The sequence below is a fragment of the Camellia sinensis genome, chromosome 7 (assembly GCF_055761805.1).
Source record: "Camellia sinensis isolate YWXY chromosome 7, ASM5576180v1, whole genome shotgun sequence".
Taxonomy (NCBI): Eukaryota; Viridiplantae; Streptophyta; class Magnoliopsida; order Ericales; family Theaceae; genus Camellia; species Camellia sinensis.
The window spans coordinates 182,287,940-182,304,458 of NC_138967.1; the positions used below are offsets into that span (position 1 = coordinate 182,287,940).

A 16,519-nucleotide genomic window follows, 5' to 3' on the forward strand; every position below is an offset into this window, starting at 1 on the left:
AATGATTTGTATGAGATATATGGAAATGTGTATGGGGTAAATACGTTGGTAAGTCCGGATAGGGGGTGTAAATGAATTTGATAAGTTGGCCTGAGTGTCCAGGGTGAAAGACCCAAAAGCCGCGCGGATAGGTGTCGAGCCTTCCGGTTAGCACCGGTAAAAATGACAGTTTGGTAGTGCTTGTTGAGCCTACTTGCAAACACCAACCTAGGGATTACCAGTGTCGTATTTACCGCCCCTATTGAATTAATATTGGAAGTTTGAAATTGATGAAATCGCGTGATAATGTTGAGAACATGGCGATTTTGAAACAATGTATTGAATTGAATATTTTTCCTCATTGATTACCCTTGGCATAGCATTGCATTTACATTTACTTTTGTGTTGAGGAAAAAGCATAACTATATATACTTTGTGAGAATTCTCTTCAAAACATGGAAATTAATTACAAAAAATAGTTGGTTTTCGAAAATGAATTGGGTGCCCGCTATCCTGCCGTAGTAAGTCGGCCAAGGTGGATTGTGTTGAGCTATGTGTTGAGAAGTGTGTTGAGTTGATGATGTTATTTGTTGCTTGTGACGAATTTGTGAAATTTCATATTGATGTGTAGTTTGGTTCAAAGAGGAAACGTGCATAGGCATTATTTGCAAATGATGGAAACCAAAAATGGATATGGGAATTATAGACTATGATGGTAAACTTAATGAAGTAGTTGTGTTAATAAAAGTAAATTGTGAGCGTTGTTCTATAATTAAATAAAGGATTGGATTGAAGGGGTTATTAATATTGTGTTATCTTGAAATGAAACTTTGCGGGTGTAATTAACGGTGTGAATTGAGTACATGAGAATTGTTGGCGAGTCAAAAAGGAACCTAAACTTAATGTTATGGGGTTTTAAATTGAAAACGAAGAGTAGAAAAGAAGAATGAAAGGAAAAGAGAAGTATTAAAAATGGAAAATTAAATGAGAAATATTTTGGGGATTGGTTAATAACCTTTAAATGATGTTGTTTCTTAAATATGGTTGTTTCACAAGGATCTATAGTTTTCTAAAGTTAAGGGATGATTTTAATGGCTGAAGGTTTTTCTTAAAAGTATTTCAATAGTTTTTGAGAAAAAGATACCTTCTGATATTTTGAGATTATGAAATGTCACCCTACTATATGGTATCGCCCTGCATGCATGATCATTTCTATCTGTGTGTTAGTTATTGATTTAGAACTATGAGATTCCTACTGGGCATTAGTGCTCACCCCGTTGTTGTTTTATCTTTTTACAGGAAGAAAGTTTGGATTATTTGATTGAAGATTTATGGAGTTCTTGAGTCCATTTGTATAACTTCATAGTAGATATAAAGGAAGTAGATTTTGTATTTGTATCTATTTATTTTTAGCACAGTAGGAGATTGGCATGTATGGTTGTCATTGTAATATTCATTGAGAGAGAGAACATGTGTTATTCTATTTCTATTACTCAAGTGTAATAGATATTTGTATATGTGTAATAAAAAAAAAATGGACCTAAATTACAGGCTTTGGTAATGTTTTCGAGTAATAAAAATTCGGGGCGTGACAGGGGTTGTCAAAAGTGGAAGAAGGTAGTAACCAATAATGGGGATGACTTCTGCACCAATTGTTAAATATAGTAAATATATATTTTATTTATCATACATACCATATTATATTTATTACCATACTTAGGATTACTATACTTAGATTTCTCTTCTTCTATATAAAGGAGTCTTGTATACACATAATATTGAATATATACATAACATAATATTCTCTCTCTCTCTCTCTCTCTCTCTCTCTCTTAGATATTGTAATATAATATCAGAGTTAAGTACCTACTAATTTCGCTTCACTGACGAGCGGCAGTCTTGCCTTGGTCGCCTGCCGGACCTCAACTCAATTCACTATCATATTTTCCTTTCAGTATCATTTCGTGGTGATTTCCTCCTTTGTTTGTTGGTTTCTCTATATTCCTCCATCACCAACCAAAGTTTCGCTGTATCTCCCAACTCCAGCCATCGCCGCTGTCTCACCCTACTGCCCACAAACCCATCGCCATCTCAATATCATACTACATGTTTTATTATTTTTTTTTCATTAGCTTCAACAACAAAACCAACATAACCACCAATTTTCTATTTTCTTCCGTACTTTATCATATAAGTTTTGTTACACATTTTTTTATATTTTTTATTCCTACCATCACATGGGTTTCCTTCACCAACCCATTCGAATTTTTTTTTTCTTTCTAAAAATAAAAATAAAAACAAAAAAATCTTTTTATATAACATGAAAATATTCTCTTTTCCGCTCCACTCTATCCCTCTGCTTCAACCTCAAATAGGTTTCTATCTTCAACCTTATTTGAGTTTGATGGGGGTATTATACCTATATCATGGTGAGCATGGTTATACACCATGCAAACCACCCAATCCGCCCCCTTGGCACACTACCTAAGTCGTTGCTTTGGCGCACTCCCTAAGCCGCTCCCTTGGCGCAATACCTAAGTCACCCCCTTGGCGTATTTTTTGTTTCTTTCCAAGCCGCCCCATGGCGCACTTCTTTATCGGTTGCCATCATCGTTCAGCATGATGTCATAAGTTATGTGTGTGCCACGTTTGCTGGTTCAACATCCAGTTCTTTTTCAGTGGTTCGACACAACCAAAAATTGTCTTCCGGGCACACCTTCGCCGCACTTAGACGGTCCGACATGACTTCACCAAAAACTATCTCCCGATATTAGCTTCGGCCTCTGATCTATCGCAAGCGCTCATGTGCTTCCATCCAAACTTTGCAATCTATTGCCTCAAATCTATCCATATTTTTAGTTTTATTTCATGTTTTAGTTTGTCTCTCCAAACTCAAGTTATTATCCTTACTTTAGTTTAAATGGAGGTGTTAAATATAGTAACTATATATTCTATCTATCGTGCATACCATATTATATTCATTACCATACTTAGAATTATCATTCTTAGATTTCTCTCCTCCTCTATAAAGGAGTCTTGTATACACATAATATTGAATATACACATAACATAATATTCTCTCTCTCTCTCTCTCTCTCTCTCTCTCTCTCTCTCTCTCTCTCTCTCATATTGTAACATGGTAGCAAAAGTTTTCTATTTCACTCCTCCAAATTAATCACCAAAGTGCTAAAAGTAAATAATTTTATTTTATTTTTTTGAGGAAGCTTAAGATGCATCATAATATTAACGAAATCGCAAGAGTGAGTACATTATCACAATACAGCATTACAATGAAGGATTGAAATAAATATTGCACAACCAATGTACTATCACTATGAATAGTGGAGAAAACTTCCATCAGCAACACCTGCGAGTACCTACACATTGGTTAGAAAAAACAAAAGAACGTACCATACGTCGCAGGTCAATACGCCAATGAGAGCATCATCTTAAGAGAATGCGAAAAAGGCTCGGGTCTTCCTGACTGTCTTCTATGCAATGCACTCTTTTTCGCTTGACGTGATCTATGATTTGAGAGGATTGGATAACTTCCATTGCATTGTGGATGTCCCAATGCCGGATCAAATTTTTCCATGCTCATTTGTGCAAGTTCTAATTTTATCCAAGGTAAAGAATTTTGATTAAAAGATGAAAGTAAATTCACTGAAAATAAAAAAAATTTACTCACTTTTTTTTTTAGATAGGGAATTAAGTCACTTATAATTTGTAAATTGAGCCAAAGGAGGCATTAAATGTTGGTTAGTCATGTGTTGGTAGCCAAACATAGATAAAGTCAGGCCATTCATTTTTTTGAAATTAAATATAATGAAATAATTTGTTATGATTAATGGATCAATCTGATTTATTTATTTATTTCTGAATGATTTACCTACACGAGATTACAAAATTAATAAATCAAATTATTGAAGTAAGATTCATGATAGATCTCATGTGCAATGGTGGAGCTAGAAAATCAGTTTAGAGATGTCACCTATTAAATACAAATTCAAAATGTGTATTCTTCTAGTCAACAATGATAAAATAATGGATAAAAAACAATTTTAGTCTCTAAAGTATGCACTTATTGTTATTTTAGTCTCTTGAATTTTAATTTTGTCATTTTAATCCTTAAAGTTACTAATTTGAGTTATTTTGGTCCTGAAGCTAACGTATGTTTCCCTTACTAAAGAAAAATCTATTTTATCCTGTTTTTGCAAGAGCAATACTGACCAAGAGAGACAGAGAGAGAGAGAGTGACCGAGAATGAGAAAAGGGGAGATTGAATGTAGGGTTTTAGTTGCTTCAGAAATTGGTGAAGAATCTAAATTCATTTGTGCTTGCTTTATTTTATTGGGGAAGCTACAAATCAGTGGGGTTTTGGAAAATATTTACAGATTAATGAAAAAATTTATGAATTTAATTATTAATATCTATAAACTTTATCATGAGTTTGAATTTTTTTTCATAAAAATTCACTATTTTATTTTATTTGTCACAGCTTCTAACCAAGAAACAAGTGGGGTTGATGTTGGTCTTTCGGGATAATTTTTATTTGGACATGGAAATAGGCCATGACTTTCTGTCACATATTGATCTTGGGTCATATGGTGGGGTTAGTACTACTGTTGGTGAAAGTCATGTCCAGAGGGATGATTTAGGCTTAGGTGAAACTGAGGGTCACATGAATGAAAATGATACTGAGTGCCAGAGGGATGAAACTGATACTGAGGGCCAGAGAGATGAGGGGACTAGAAGAGAACATGATTCTGATTTGGATTCAAGTGGCTATGAAGGTTGCATAGATGACGAATATGGCATATGTATTGATGATGATAAACTATATGAGTCTAACATAGATGCAGATGTTGAATGGTCTAGGGTGAAACAGATTGTGCAAGGAGAAAATTGGGATGGTGGGGTCTGGAACTTTAATGATGAAACTGAGGAGAGTGACATTAACTCTGATTATGGGGACTCAGATGAGTAGTTGAGCTTGGACAGTTCATCTGATGATGACACATTTAGCACAGAAGTTTATGGAGGAACTCAGAATCAATCCAAATTGGCCTGTCTCTGCCATGAAGCAAAGGATTAGAAAGCATTTGAAATTGGATGTATCAACAAGTCAAATTTATAGAGCCAAGAAAAGGGCATTTCTAATGATTCATGGAACCGATGCTAATCAATATTCCAAGCTTTGGGACCATTGTGAAGAGTTGAGGAGGACAAACCCTGGCTCCACTGTGGTGATGGAAGCACCAGATGATGAGGAACCTAGAGAGCCAAAGCCAAGATTTTTGAGATTATATGTTTGTTTGGAGGCTTGCAAAAGGGGGCTTTTAGAAGGTTGTAGACCATTTGTTGGTCTTGATGGTTGCCACATAAAAGGTACACAGTGGGCAATTGTTGACAGCAATTGGCATTGATCCCAATAATTGCTTATTTCCAATTGCATATGCTGTAGTTGAGATTGAAAATAAGGCCTCATGGGAGTGGTTCATTGGGCTGGTTCTCCAAGATTTGGGTATTACTCCTCAACAGCAACTTCACTGGGCCTTTATAACAGATTAACAAAAGGTATAATACTTATTATTAATTTTTACCTTTACCTTGTATATAGCATTTACTTCTAAAATTTGATTTTGGTTTCCATTTGACAGGGTTTAATTCCTGCACTTAATGAATTAGTCCCAGAGTCGGAGCATAGGCATTGCGTGAGGCACCTACACAACAACTTCAAGAAACAGTTTCCTAGTTTAGCACTGAAGGATAGGATGTGGAGATGTGTCGATGGCAACCACAACACAAAGGTTTACAGCAGAGATGGAGTTGTTAAAAGAGGAGGATGACCGGGCTTTTGATTGGTTAGCTAATGAGCCAGCAACATAATGGAGTAGCTCACATTTTCCTACTAATGTAAACTGTGACCTTTTGTTGAACGCTTTATATGAAAGTTTCAATGCTCAGATTCTAGATGCAAGGGACAAGCCAATCATAGAGTTGCTTGAGAGAGTGAAGGCATACATAAAGAAGAGGATGCTAATTAGAAGGGAGTGGGTGAAGAAGTATGATGGCAAGTTATGCCCAAAGATACAAGAAGTGTTGGAAAAAAAACCAAAGAGCAGTCAAGTAAGTGTATTGCAGACTGGTTTAGCCAACTAAAATACCAGATAAGCTGCCCTTATGGAGATCAGTACATTGAATTTGACTGAGCATGCTTGTTCATGTAGGAAGTGGGATCTATCAGGGATCCCATGTGCACATGCCATTGCTGCAATTCATGACAGAGAATATGAACCGGAAGACTTACGTTGCTCAATACTACAAGAATGAATCTTACCAAAGGGCTTATGAACCTATGATTCAACCAATGAATGGCCATAAGATGTGGTCTAGGACAGGGTTGCCTCAAGTGCTACCTCCACACAACTACAAGCAACCTGGTAGGCCTAAGAAACTAAGGAGGAGGGAACCAGATGAGCCAACCAAACCAGGAAAACAACATAAGCTAAGGAGAATTGGCCAAGACTCAGTGAAGTGTAACAAATGTAGGAACAAAGGCCACAGTATAAGGACATGCACAACCAAGAAATCTCCTTCCTGGGTTAACATCAGTCCATGAAGTTGTCATGCGACTAGGCCTTTTTTTTTTTTTTTTATTCTTTTCTTAAAATTTTTTTTTTTATTCTTTTCTTTTCTTTTTTTCTTCCCTTTTTTTATCAATTTTTTTTCCCCTTTCTTTTCTTTACTTTTTTTTATCCCTTGCTTGATTTTTTTGCCTTGTTCTGTTCTCCCACACTCTGTTGCATAGTTTGGGCGGGAAAGTTTCCTCCGAGGATCCAGCTACACATCTTCCCACGTGTGGAGATGTTTTTCCAATAATGCCCTCAGTTGAAGTCAGCAAGTAAATAGACGACAGTATTGAGAAACAGTTAAAACAAAATCTGACTTTTGAATTTGACAGTTGAGCAATCAACACAAATCGTAAGTTACAATTTAGTTTTATCAGTTTTTTCAATTTGGTACAGAGTAGGGATTTATACGAAATTTTAAAGGGTTTTGTATAAACATGTAGAGTTTCACCTTAAGAATAAAGGAAGAAAAAGTTTGATTAAATTTAGGCCTCGTTTGGGATGTTACTAAATTAGTCAATTAGTCAAAAAGTTACTAAATTAGCTAATTAGCCAATTAGTCATACCAAAAAGTCAACAATTACGGCGTCTCTCTACTTTTTGCACAGCTTTTCGTAATTAGTCAAAAAGTCATCCCAAACATACAAGTTTTTTTTACCTACCTTTTTAGCCAATTAGCCAAAAAGTTACTAAATTAGCATGTTCCCAAACGAGGCCTTAGTGACATTTTAGACTCAACAAAAAAATATGTTTTAGACATTTTATATACATTTGCATTGAATTTAATGAATAAAATATTGTTTTTCTGTCGATTTTACATAACGAAAATAGACTAATAATTTAGATTAAAAATAAATTTAAAAAATTAAGATTTTAAATTGACAAAATAAAAAACTTAGAGTTTATTTTGTTACAATAATCAAACTTTGAGATTTTTTTTTATTTATATAATTTTCTCATTTTATTATATTGATCATTTATCTTCCATGCTCAAAGAATTAAAATATAAAAATATTTAAATATAATATTTTGATTGACTTGATTATGATTGATTTTGGAGCAAGGATCCTCTTCATGGCTCCCTACTTAGTGGGGCCTTGGGTTCACTTTTGGGCCTAATTTCGATAATTTGAACCGTTCGAATATGAACTGTTCGAATCATCGAAAAATATACTCAATAAATTTTAAAATATGAACTGTTCGAATCATCGAAATTAGGCCCAAAAGTGGGCCCAATGGCCCATCAAGTAGGGAGCCAAGGAGAGGATCCTTGCTCTTGATTTTGAGCTATCAATGGATTTCATCAATTTATCTTCCAGCTCTAGAGTATGAATAATCAATGAGGTTTTGTTAAAGAAAAATCCTATGGTGTGCACCCCTTTGTTCAATGGGTTGGATTTTTCTTAGGTTAAGATCTCAATATGAGAGAACTTGAGGGCCTATAAGACACCATCACGAGTCTCATTTCAATGATTCAAACTATTCATTTTGTAGGGCTCTCAATATATAATATCTATGAAAAAATCTAAGTCAATTCGATAATCATAACCTTTTTATTTTAGAGCATTTGTCTCTAAAAAAATGGATAGTTTATTTCAAAAATATATTTGTTGTCTTTTTTTTTTTTTTTTTTGGAGACAAATGTAATAAAATGAATAAGTTATGATTATTGGATTAAACTTATTTTTTAATGAAAATTATACATTAAGAGCTATATAAAATGAATGATTCGAATCATCGAAACGAAATTCAGAATAAATCTTATAAACCCCTCAAATTCTCTCATATTAAAATCTTAACATAAGAGAAGTTCAACCTTGTTGAATAGTCCAAGTTTTTTTTATAGTGTTTATAATTGGCACTGCATTAAAATTGACAGCCCAAATTATCACACACTTTATAGGTCCAGTCAAACCATCATGCTTCATTCTTGTGAGGTAAATATTTTTCGCAATTTCAGATGTTTCATACAATTAAAAGTAAAATTTAATAAAAAATATTTTTTTTAAAAATAAAATTATTTTACAAATTAAAGTCTTATTAATGCTATTTGATTGTTACCGCTACCATCTCACCTCCACTACACCACCACCACTGTCATTACTACCATCAATATCATTATCATCGCTGTCACCACCACCACCTCCTCCATCACACATACCATTACATAATATAGCCTTTATGGCAACACTTTTTGATGGGTTGTTGGAGGTGGTGATATGAAGTGGGAGTTGTCGAACATGGACGAAGGTAGTAGCCAATTATGGGGGGTGACCGGAGGTGATGGTGACTGGTGATGGGAAACAAAGGAGAGAATGAGAACATGTTTTGAAAACAAGAGGAGGCATCTTTTGATTATTCATAAAATTTTGGAATTGTTGTTAGTTTTTAGGAATAAAATAAAAATTATCAAACATGATGTTAGTCAGACCAAAATAAAGGTCCAACCAATAGGATGGTCACTGGTCAGGAAGATTCGCCAACTAACTTGATTCAATCGGGGAAAGAATAACAAAGCCCCAATTTTTTTGCCTTTTACTCCAATTGTTTGGATAAATTTTTTTTTAAATTAATCTATAAATGAATTAACCAGTCCAAAAACAAATTATATAAAAATTGATCGTAAAACACTTATAATGAGTGAATCCCACAATGTATGGATCCTATTGCAAGACTCAACTCTGTGAGTATTCTGTGACCCCATGATGGGACTCAATTCTTGTGATTATTCTTTGACCAATTATTCTTGAGAGGGTTATGTCTGATCATATGAACGGTTTTTAGATTGTTTCATTACCTATCGAGTATTGAAGAATGTAATGGTGATTTCATTTACTGAAGCTGAGCTTGGTGCATCTATGCTTGAAGAACAATCAACCTTAACACTGTGTTTGATTAGAGGATTTGGGAAGGAATTTAGAAAATGAAAGAAAAAATGTGCGTGAAACTAGGTAAAATGTAGGTATATTTTATTCACATTTCACCTACTTTTTTCATTTCTTTTTCCAAATTCCTTTCCAAATTTTCCAATCAAACACAGTATAAATGGATTCCTTTCAATGGAAAAACCAAGTTATTTAGGCTGAGGCAATGCACCCTCACTGCCCAATATCAGAATCACACTTGACATAACAGTGCCACATGGATTGATCTCGACATTTCAGGTAGATAACATGAGTCCCTCATAGATCCATCAATCCAATTCTAGTGACCTGCCTTCTTTGTAGAGTGATCATGCCTGAAGACGACATTAAAAAACGCATGTTTAAGGCGAAATTTTAAATATTAACTAATACATGGGTAAATTATACTTTGCACCCCTGCACTTTATACAAAATCTCATTTTAGTCCCTACGCATCAAATTGTGACACTTAACCCCCTGCACTTTTGGTCAAGTGTCACATTGGCCCTTCTATTAATAGTGAGGCTAACAAAAGTTATCTTTTAGGGAGCTAAGTGTCACAATTTTGACATGTAGGGACTAAAGTGGGATTTTGTATAAAGTACAGGGGTGCAAAGTGTAATTTATCCTTACATGTTTTTCATGTGACTAACCTCTATTAATAATGAGGCTAACAGAAGGGCCAAAGTGACACTTGACCAAAAGTGCAGGGGGTTAAGTGCCACAATTTAATGTGTAGGCGCCAAAGTGAGATTTGATGTAAAGTGCAGGGGTGCAAAGTGTAATTTACCCCTAATACATATTAATGATAGAAATGAAAATCAAATGGAGACCTGCTCATATTTGTTTATAGTCGATATGGTAGGTTCACAGTCCGATTTGGTTCTATTGTCGATATAATTTTAATTTTTTTATTCTCACAAACAAAACAATAAAAAATGAAAATGCTTCTTGTTTTCATATCATTTTCATTTTTGTTTGAAAACAGTAACTTTTTCATTTTTCCTCAAAACTAGGTTGTTCTAAGAATTTTTTAAAACTAATTTTGGAAAGATTTTGAAAAAATCACAATCAGGTCATTCAATTTTCAATACGTATCGCTTGATAAACCTAATACAACTTTGCTGTGATTGATGCAAATATTCGTCTTCTGATATTGCTATTTAAAATTTTGGCTTAATTAAGCACATTCAAATATAAGACGATATAAATTAGTAGACTGTTACTCATATGCCCAACAAGATTGAGGCGGTGATCTAAATGAATGAAACCTTTGTTTCTCTTCTTAATAACAATCTCTAGCACCAAAGCATCAAAACTAAATACATATGATTTTACTAAAAAAATCCCATCCATTGCATACTCTAGAGACATATAGCCACTACAGTAAAACATTAGAAGAAGAAGAAAAATTTATAGAAGTAAGATTGAATTACATAAATCATGCATATATTCATACTATGTTCCAAACACTTTGCTTGTATTTGCAGTTGACTCATTTCCTCTAAAACTTCTAGCGATGCCAAAGTCCAATATCTTTGGGTTCATTGCACTCATTTGGGAAGTTGAGTTGGGGTGGGTTAAGGCTAAAATAGCCACAAAAAAATAAAATAGGCTTTCTAGCCTCCGGCTAAAAAATGTCACATCAAAATCATAATCATTTTATTTTTTCTCAAAGTTAAAAGAGCTAAAAAGTCTATCCCAAACGAGACTTTTTAGCCTCATACTAAAAGAGCCAAAAAGCCCAAAAAGCCAACCCACATCCTAAATGAAGCCATTGTCAACATCTAACAATTGCTAGCTTTGACTTCTTTATGAATTAGTCTGAGTCTGAAATTTTGATGAAGATAAAAATAAAAAAAAATTAAAAAAAAACCCCCAAGGGACACTGTTGGTAATGTGAAAATGCTTATTCCAATCCAATAATGTGCCACGGGTTGGATTTGTGCAACATTTTGGCTTTGTTAATCCATGCTAGAGATGGCAATAGAGAACTTACTCTATGGGTAACCACGGAGACCCGATCCAAATATATGGATTTTTTCCTTTTTTTTCTTACCCGTCGAGTCAGGTAAGTAGTGTTTTTTAAATATTCATTAGGAATGGGCCGGGGATGGGTACCCGCCCATTTTCTTCATATGTTTTCACTACTTTGTTTAGAATTAGGGTTCTCATTTCTCACAACTTGCTTTGCTAAATGCATGACATTTGCAACATCTTCCTCCGCTTTTAAAGCGTTCATTTCCACTTTCTCTGCAATCTCATTTAGCCGGTCCACTTCCTTTTGCAATTCCTCTTTTCTGGTTTGCAATTGTCTCAGCTCTGCCCCAAATTTGTCAAAGTAGCTTGACAAACTCTAATATCATCCCAAGCAACCTGGACTGCTTCCTCATATTTCCTTAATATATTCGATTCTTCCTCTCCGCTTTCATGTTCTAAATCACTCTTTCTTCCTTTGCAGCTTCTAGTGAATCCACTGCCACTTGAAGCCTTGCTTTAGCCGAAGAAAGGGCCATTGGTAGTAAAATTATAAAATGTAAGCTGCTCTTTTTTTTTTTATCACATTTTTTTTCAATTACTAAAAACGTATTTGATTGTTTCAAAATTATATATTTGATTAATTTTAAAAAAAAAATTAATTAATTAATTAATGTGTATTTGATTTTTTTGTTGAGCCAAATAAAATAAAATTGAATGTTTATTATCTTTGGTTGTGAACCCTTGAAAAAAAAAAAAAACAAGGGTTAAGTTGGGTTGGGAAAAATCCAAACCCATTAAGGGATAGGGAGGGTAGTACCCATAGGAGATGGGAAATGGGGAATGGAGAAAAATTATTATAAGGGAATGGGGATAGGGAATTAATATTCACCCCATTGCCCCCCATTGCCATCCCTACATGCTTTGCTCGTTGAATTTTTGAATATAACAAGAAATGAGTTTCTAAATATAAAACCACTTCAATGTTGAGAGAACTAAAATAATTGAGAGAGAAGAACCACAAATAAAGAAGTCAGAAGCTTTTGTTGGGCATGTATTCACACCATGATCCCCTTGTTGATGCATTATGTTTGGATTTAACAACCAATAGCTTGCGTATGTTCTTATTACTAACAAAGACCATTCCTTGGACCTCCGTGACAAAACTTTCTAAATTATGGACTATTGGTCAATTTTCCCTAATAAAAATGAAACCAAAGTTATTACATTATCCAAAACCTTGTGTTATATACAATATCTGTTGGGATTAAAACCCATTGTTTATATTTAGATACAAATATGTGAAACAACATTCAAAGTCTACAAATAGCCAACACAAGACAAGGAAAAGCAACCAAACTAAGTAAAAGACATAGGTAAGTTGTATTGTAGCATAGAAAACTGGGCTTAACATTGTGTTCATAAGCCAAGATTTCTGAAGCTGGTTGCCAAGAAAGACAGCTTTGACATTATGTTCATTAGCTAAACAAACTCAAAGGTCTTGCTTGGATTAGAACAATTGCACATCAACAAGAATTGTCTTCTATCGGGCCTCTAACTGTGTTATGGTGACCATATTGGCTGAACTTGTTCAATCTCTCTTCTTTCTGTTTCACTAAGATTTCTTTCGGTGAAAAAACCAGACTATTTAGGCTGATGAGTCAGAGCACCCTCTCTGCCGAACATCCAAACCACACTTTCCATGCTAGGCCAATCCCTAGGCCGTTGTTGAACACACAATAAACCCACGTGAATTGAACGCAACACTTCAGTTAAATTGCATGAGTTTCATAGTTGTACATCAATCAATTCTGTAGCCTTGCCTTCCTTGTATAATCTCCAGGCTTAAATAATAGAACACACTTTCAAGCTGTCGTTTGAATTATTCAAAAAGTAACATTAAAAGTATTGCACATAATTTTTATACAAAATCATGCGGTTGAATTGAGGCATTTTATTTTAAAATAAAATATCCTTTAAAGTGGCTCATAATTGGATTTACAGATATTGTTGCTACATCATTATAGACAAATTTTCTATATATAACCCTTTTTGTAAGATCACGATTTTCCTTTTCAAAAGAAAAATTATTCAACTTTATGCTTACATGCCCAAGAAGGTTGAGACCGTGACTTGGGTGACAAAATCCCCTGTTTCTCTGCCCACTCACTACTTCTAATATCAAAACACCAAAGCTAAATATATCGGACTTTACTGAGAATAGCCCTTCAATTGCATATTCTGGAGACATGTACCCACTAAAGGAAAGCAATAAAAAATTAACAAAATTTATATAGTTGAAAAAGGAAAACTTTTGAATTGGTTAGAAAACTCTTACTATGTTCCAACCACTCTTTTCGTATTTGCTACAGTCTCATTTCCTCCAAAAATTCTGGCTAAGCCAAAGTCTGATATTTTTGGATTCATCTCATGATCTAGTAAAATATTGCTACCTTTCAAATCTCTATGGATAATTCTCACTCTGGAATCTTGATGAAGATAAAGAAGCCCCCGAGCAATTCCATTGATGATGTGGAAGCGCGTAGGCCAATCCAATAGCATCTTTTGTGATTGATCTGTCCAATATTTTTGCCCAAGTTAAACCAAGCTACCAGATGGTTTCTCAAGTATAAATGCAAAATGATTCCAATAAATAAAAATATAATTTTGCATTGGAGGAAGTCTAAGAGGTCAATTAGTAAGACCTTCATCCTTCATTCATAAAATGGGAAGGTTCCCATTGAAGGGGGCATAAAAGACAAAAATGTCACTAGTTTATAAAGTAGAAGTGCCTCCCTTTTGGCTATGAACCTCATAAGTCACCTTTTACAATGAGACATTGGTCACAATGTTGCTCCAATATGAAATAGAATGAAACTAGCTAAAGGTTTTAAGAAAGCCATACCGAAAATAAAGGAGTCCAAGTTATTGTTGGGCATGTATTCATATATTAACAACCTTTCTTCTCCTTGAATGCAATATCCTAGAAGCTTTACAAGATTCCGATGCTGAAGCTTGGCAATGCAGATGACGTCATTCTTGAACTCATCGACTCCTTGTTTTGAATTCTTTGAAAGTAACTTCACAGCAATTTCTTGTCCCCCTTCTAGCATACCCTGACAATTAAAAATCATTTTGTTTGTCAGGAACAATATGGTGCCACTGAAAGAAGCCACATCAATTTTTCTGTATTTTTCCTTCGTGTTTTTTTCTTCTGTATAATGTTTATGTTTGATTCTACCCTATGCTTAGCATAAAGTCTATGTTAAAAGTCACTTTACATCTTCATTGGAGCTTGTTCAGATAACAAAACTATTAAATACATGTGCTTCTTAAAAATTTAAAAATGCAGAGTTATCAATTCTGCGTGACATAATGGGAAGTTTCTAGCAAAATACTAAATCAGTTATTGAATTAGGCAATCTACTGTCAACAGTTCATGTGGTTGGGCATCGGTTAGTTTTTAGAAAACTGGAAGTGTAGTTATATTTTTACCTTGTAAACAGGTCCAAATCCACCCTCTCCAAGCTTATTGTTAATTGCAAAGTTTTCTGTAGCTTTAGTGATTGTAGAAAAGTGAAATAACGGTAATTCTATATCTTCATTCTTGGCTTTTTTGTAGTAAGCTTCTCCAAGATGATGTCTTATTCGTCCTGCATAAGGGGGCCGTCGAGAACATTTAAATGAAACAACTTGGTTCAAGCAAGCACACCTACAAACGTGAGATACTGAAGCATCAATTACTAATTTTTATTACCTTCTCTCTTTGGCTGCCACTTTTTCTTCCAAATGTACAATGAAATGCCCAAGGCAAGTATAAGTGTTCCTGTCAAGATTACTGAGATGACTTCAATCCTCTTTCCTGCCTTCCAGTTGTGGCTAGCTTGACCTAATACCGAAGGAATTTAATTAAAATCAATTAAAAGCGGGGAAAAGATGCTCAATCTTCCATCCAAACTGCATCAAGCATGGAAGCTCAAGTAGAAGAGTTGTGTGTTCCCGTAAAGAGTCCAATTTACACACCCGTATGAAATGTCCAATCAATATCAAAGACGCAAACTTATTGAAACCGAAAATAAGTGGTTAATAGTTAGATTAGCACCTGGGGGAGTTGAACTCCCACCCTATCTATAGACACCCCATTTTTGACCGACCTTAAGACTCAGATGTCATCGATTGAGCGCTCGGTGATCGCGCGTATTGTGCTCGTCCTGAGGTCACGAAGTCTCGGCTGAGAGCCTTGCCTCCGGACTTCGGGACTTTTTGTGCTTCGCCTCGGTTTGCAAACCAGGTCTTGTTTTCTCTGTTTTCTCTTCCCGAAGGGAGGGAGAGGTCTCTTAGACCATCTCTCAGTGGCCGTAGGTTACGTTTCGTGGTCGTAGGCCACTTTTCCCGTTTGGAGACCAGTTTTCGATTTTTGGAGCTGTCGGCCGTGCGCCTCGGTTCGGGACCGCTTAACTACCTCCGTTTGCTCCGGTTTTTGGCACACACCTTGTTTCCTTTCTTTAGAGGGAAACTGTGGCCCGGGAGACCACCTTTGTGGTTGCACGCCACTTCTGGTGCTTAACAGTCAGTTTTTGGGGCCCCCAGCTGCGCGTTTTTGCCCCTGAACCTTCGTTTTGCATCGGTGTGGGTTCATTTTTGGCATGGACCCTAGTTTCATTGTTTGGAAGGTGGTACAAGGGTGGGAGACCACTTTTTCTCCTTGGAGACCACTTTTCTCCCGCTGGCCGATTTTCTTGTTAGGTAGCTGGTCTCCCTCACTTCTGGGCCACAATTTCTGGTCTCCCATACCATCACTGAGTTGCATTCACCTGGGAGACCACCAATATGGACTGGCCGACCACCTTTCAAGCTTGACCCTTTTAAACCTGGTCGGCCGACCAGGGCAAGGGGTCGGCCGACCACCTGAACTAGTTGGCCAACTTTTCCCTTTTTTGTCTCACTTAGTGCTATCCAGCTGTGCCAGCTGGGAGGCATTTGCTCCATCCTCCATGTATGGAGGATTGACCCTCTTGTTTTGGCTTC

The 16,519-nt window shown here is 35.5% G+C and overlaps 1 protein-coding gene and 1 long non-coding RNA gene across 2 annotated transcripts; one reads left to right on the forward strand and one right to left on the reverse strand.

Moving 5' to 3' along the window:
• The first annotated feature begins 4,991 nt into the window (after positions 1-4,991).
• Positions 4,992-6,601, forward strand: LOC114261011 (uncharacterized). Its single transcript, XM_082881441.1, has 5 exons — positions 4,992-5,367; positions 5,444-5,532; positions 5,640-5,789; positions 5,947-6,052; positions 6,210-6,601. The coding sequence occupies exons 1-5, from the start codon at positions 4,992-4,994 to the stop codon at positions 6,599-6,601; spliced, it is 1,113 nt and encodes a 370-aa protein (XP_082737567.1).
• Positions 6,602-14,402: 7,801 nt separating this feature from the next.
• LOC145794868 (uncharacterized) lies at positions 14,403-15,506 on the reverse strand. Its single transcript, XR_014334828.1, has 3 exons — positions 15,249-15,506; positions 14,987-15,144; positions 14,403-14,607 (listed from the first exon to the last, which is right to left on the reverse strand). It is a non-coding gene; the product is annotated as an uncharacterized LOC145794868 (long non-coding RNA).
• Between the last annotated feature and the right edge of the window lie 1,013 nt (positions 15,507-16,519).

Coding starts and splice junctions, on each gene's coding strand:
- LOC114261011 (XM_082881441.1), top strand. CDS start 4,992: ATGACACATTTAGCACAGAAGTTTATGGAGGAACTCAGAATCAATCCA. Junction 5,368..5,443: donor TGATGGTTGCCACATAAAAG/GTACACAGTGGG, acceptor CATATGCTGTAG/TTGAGATTGAAAATAAGGCC. Junction 5,790..5,946: donor ATGGCAACCACAACACAAAG/GTTTACAGCAGA, acceptor TTCAATGCTCAG/ATTCTAGATGCAAGGGACAA.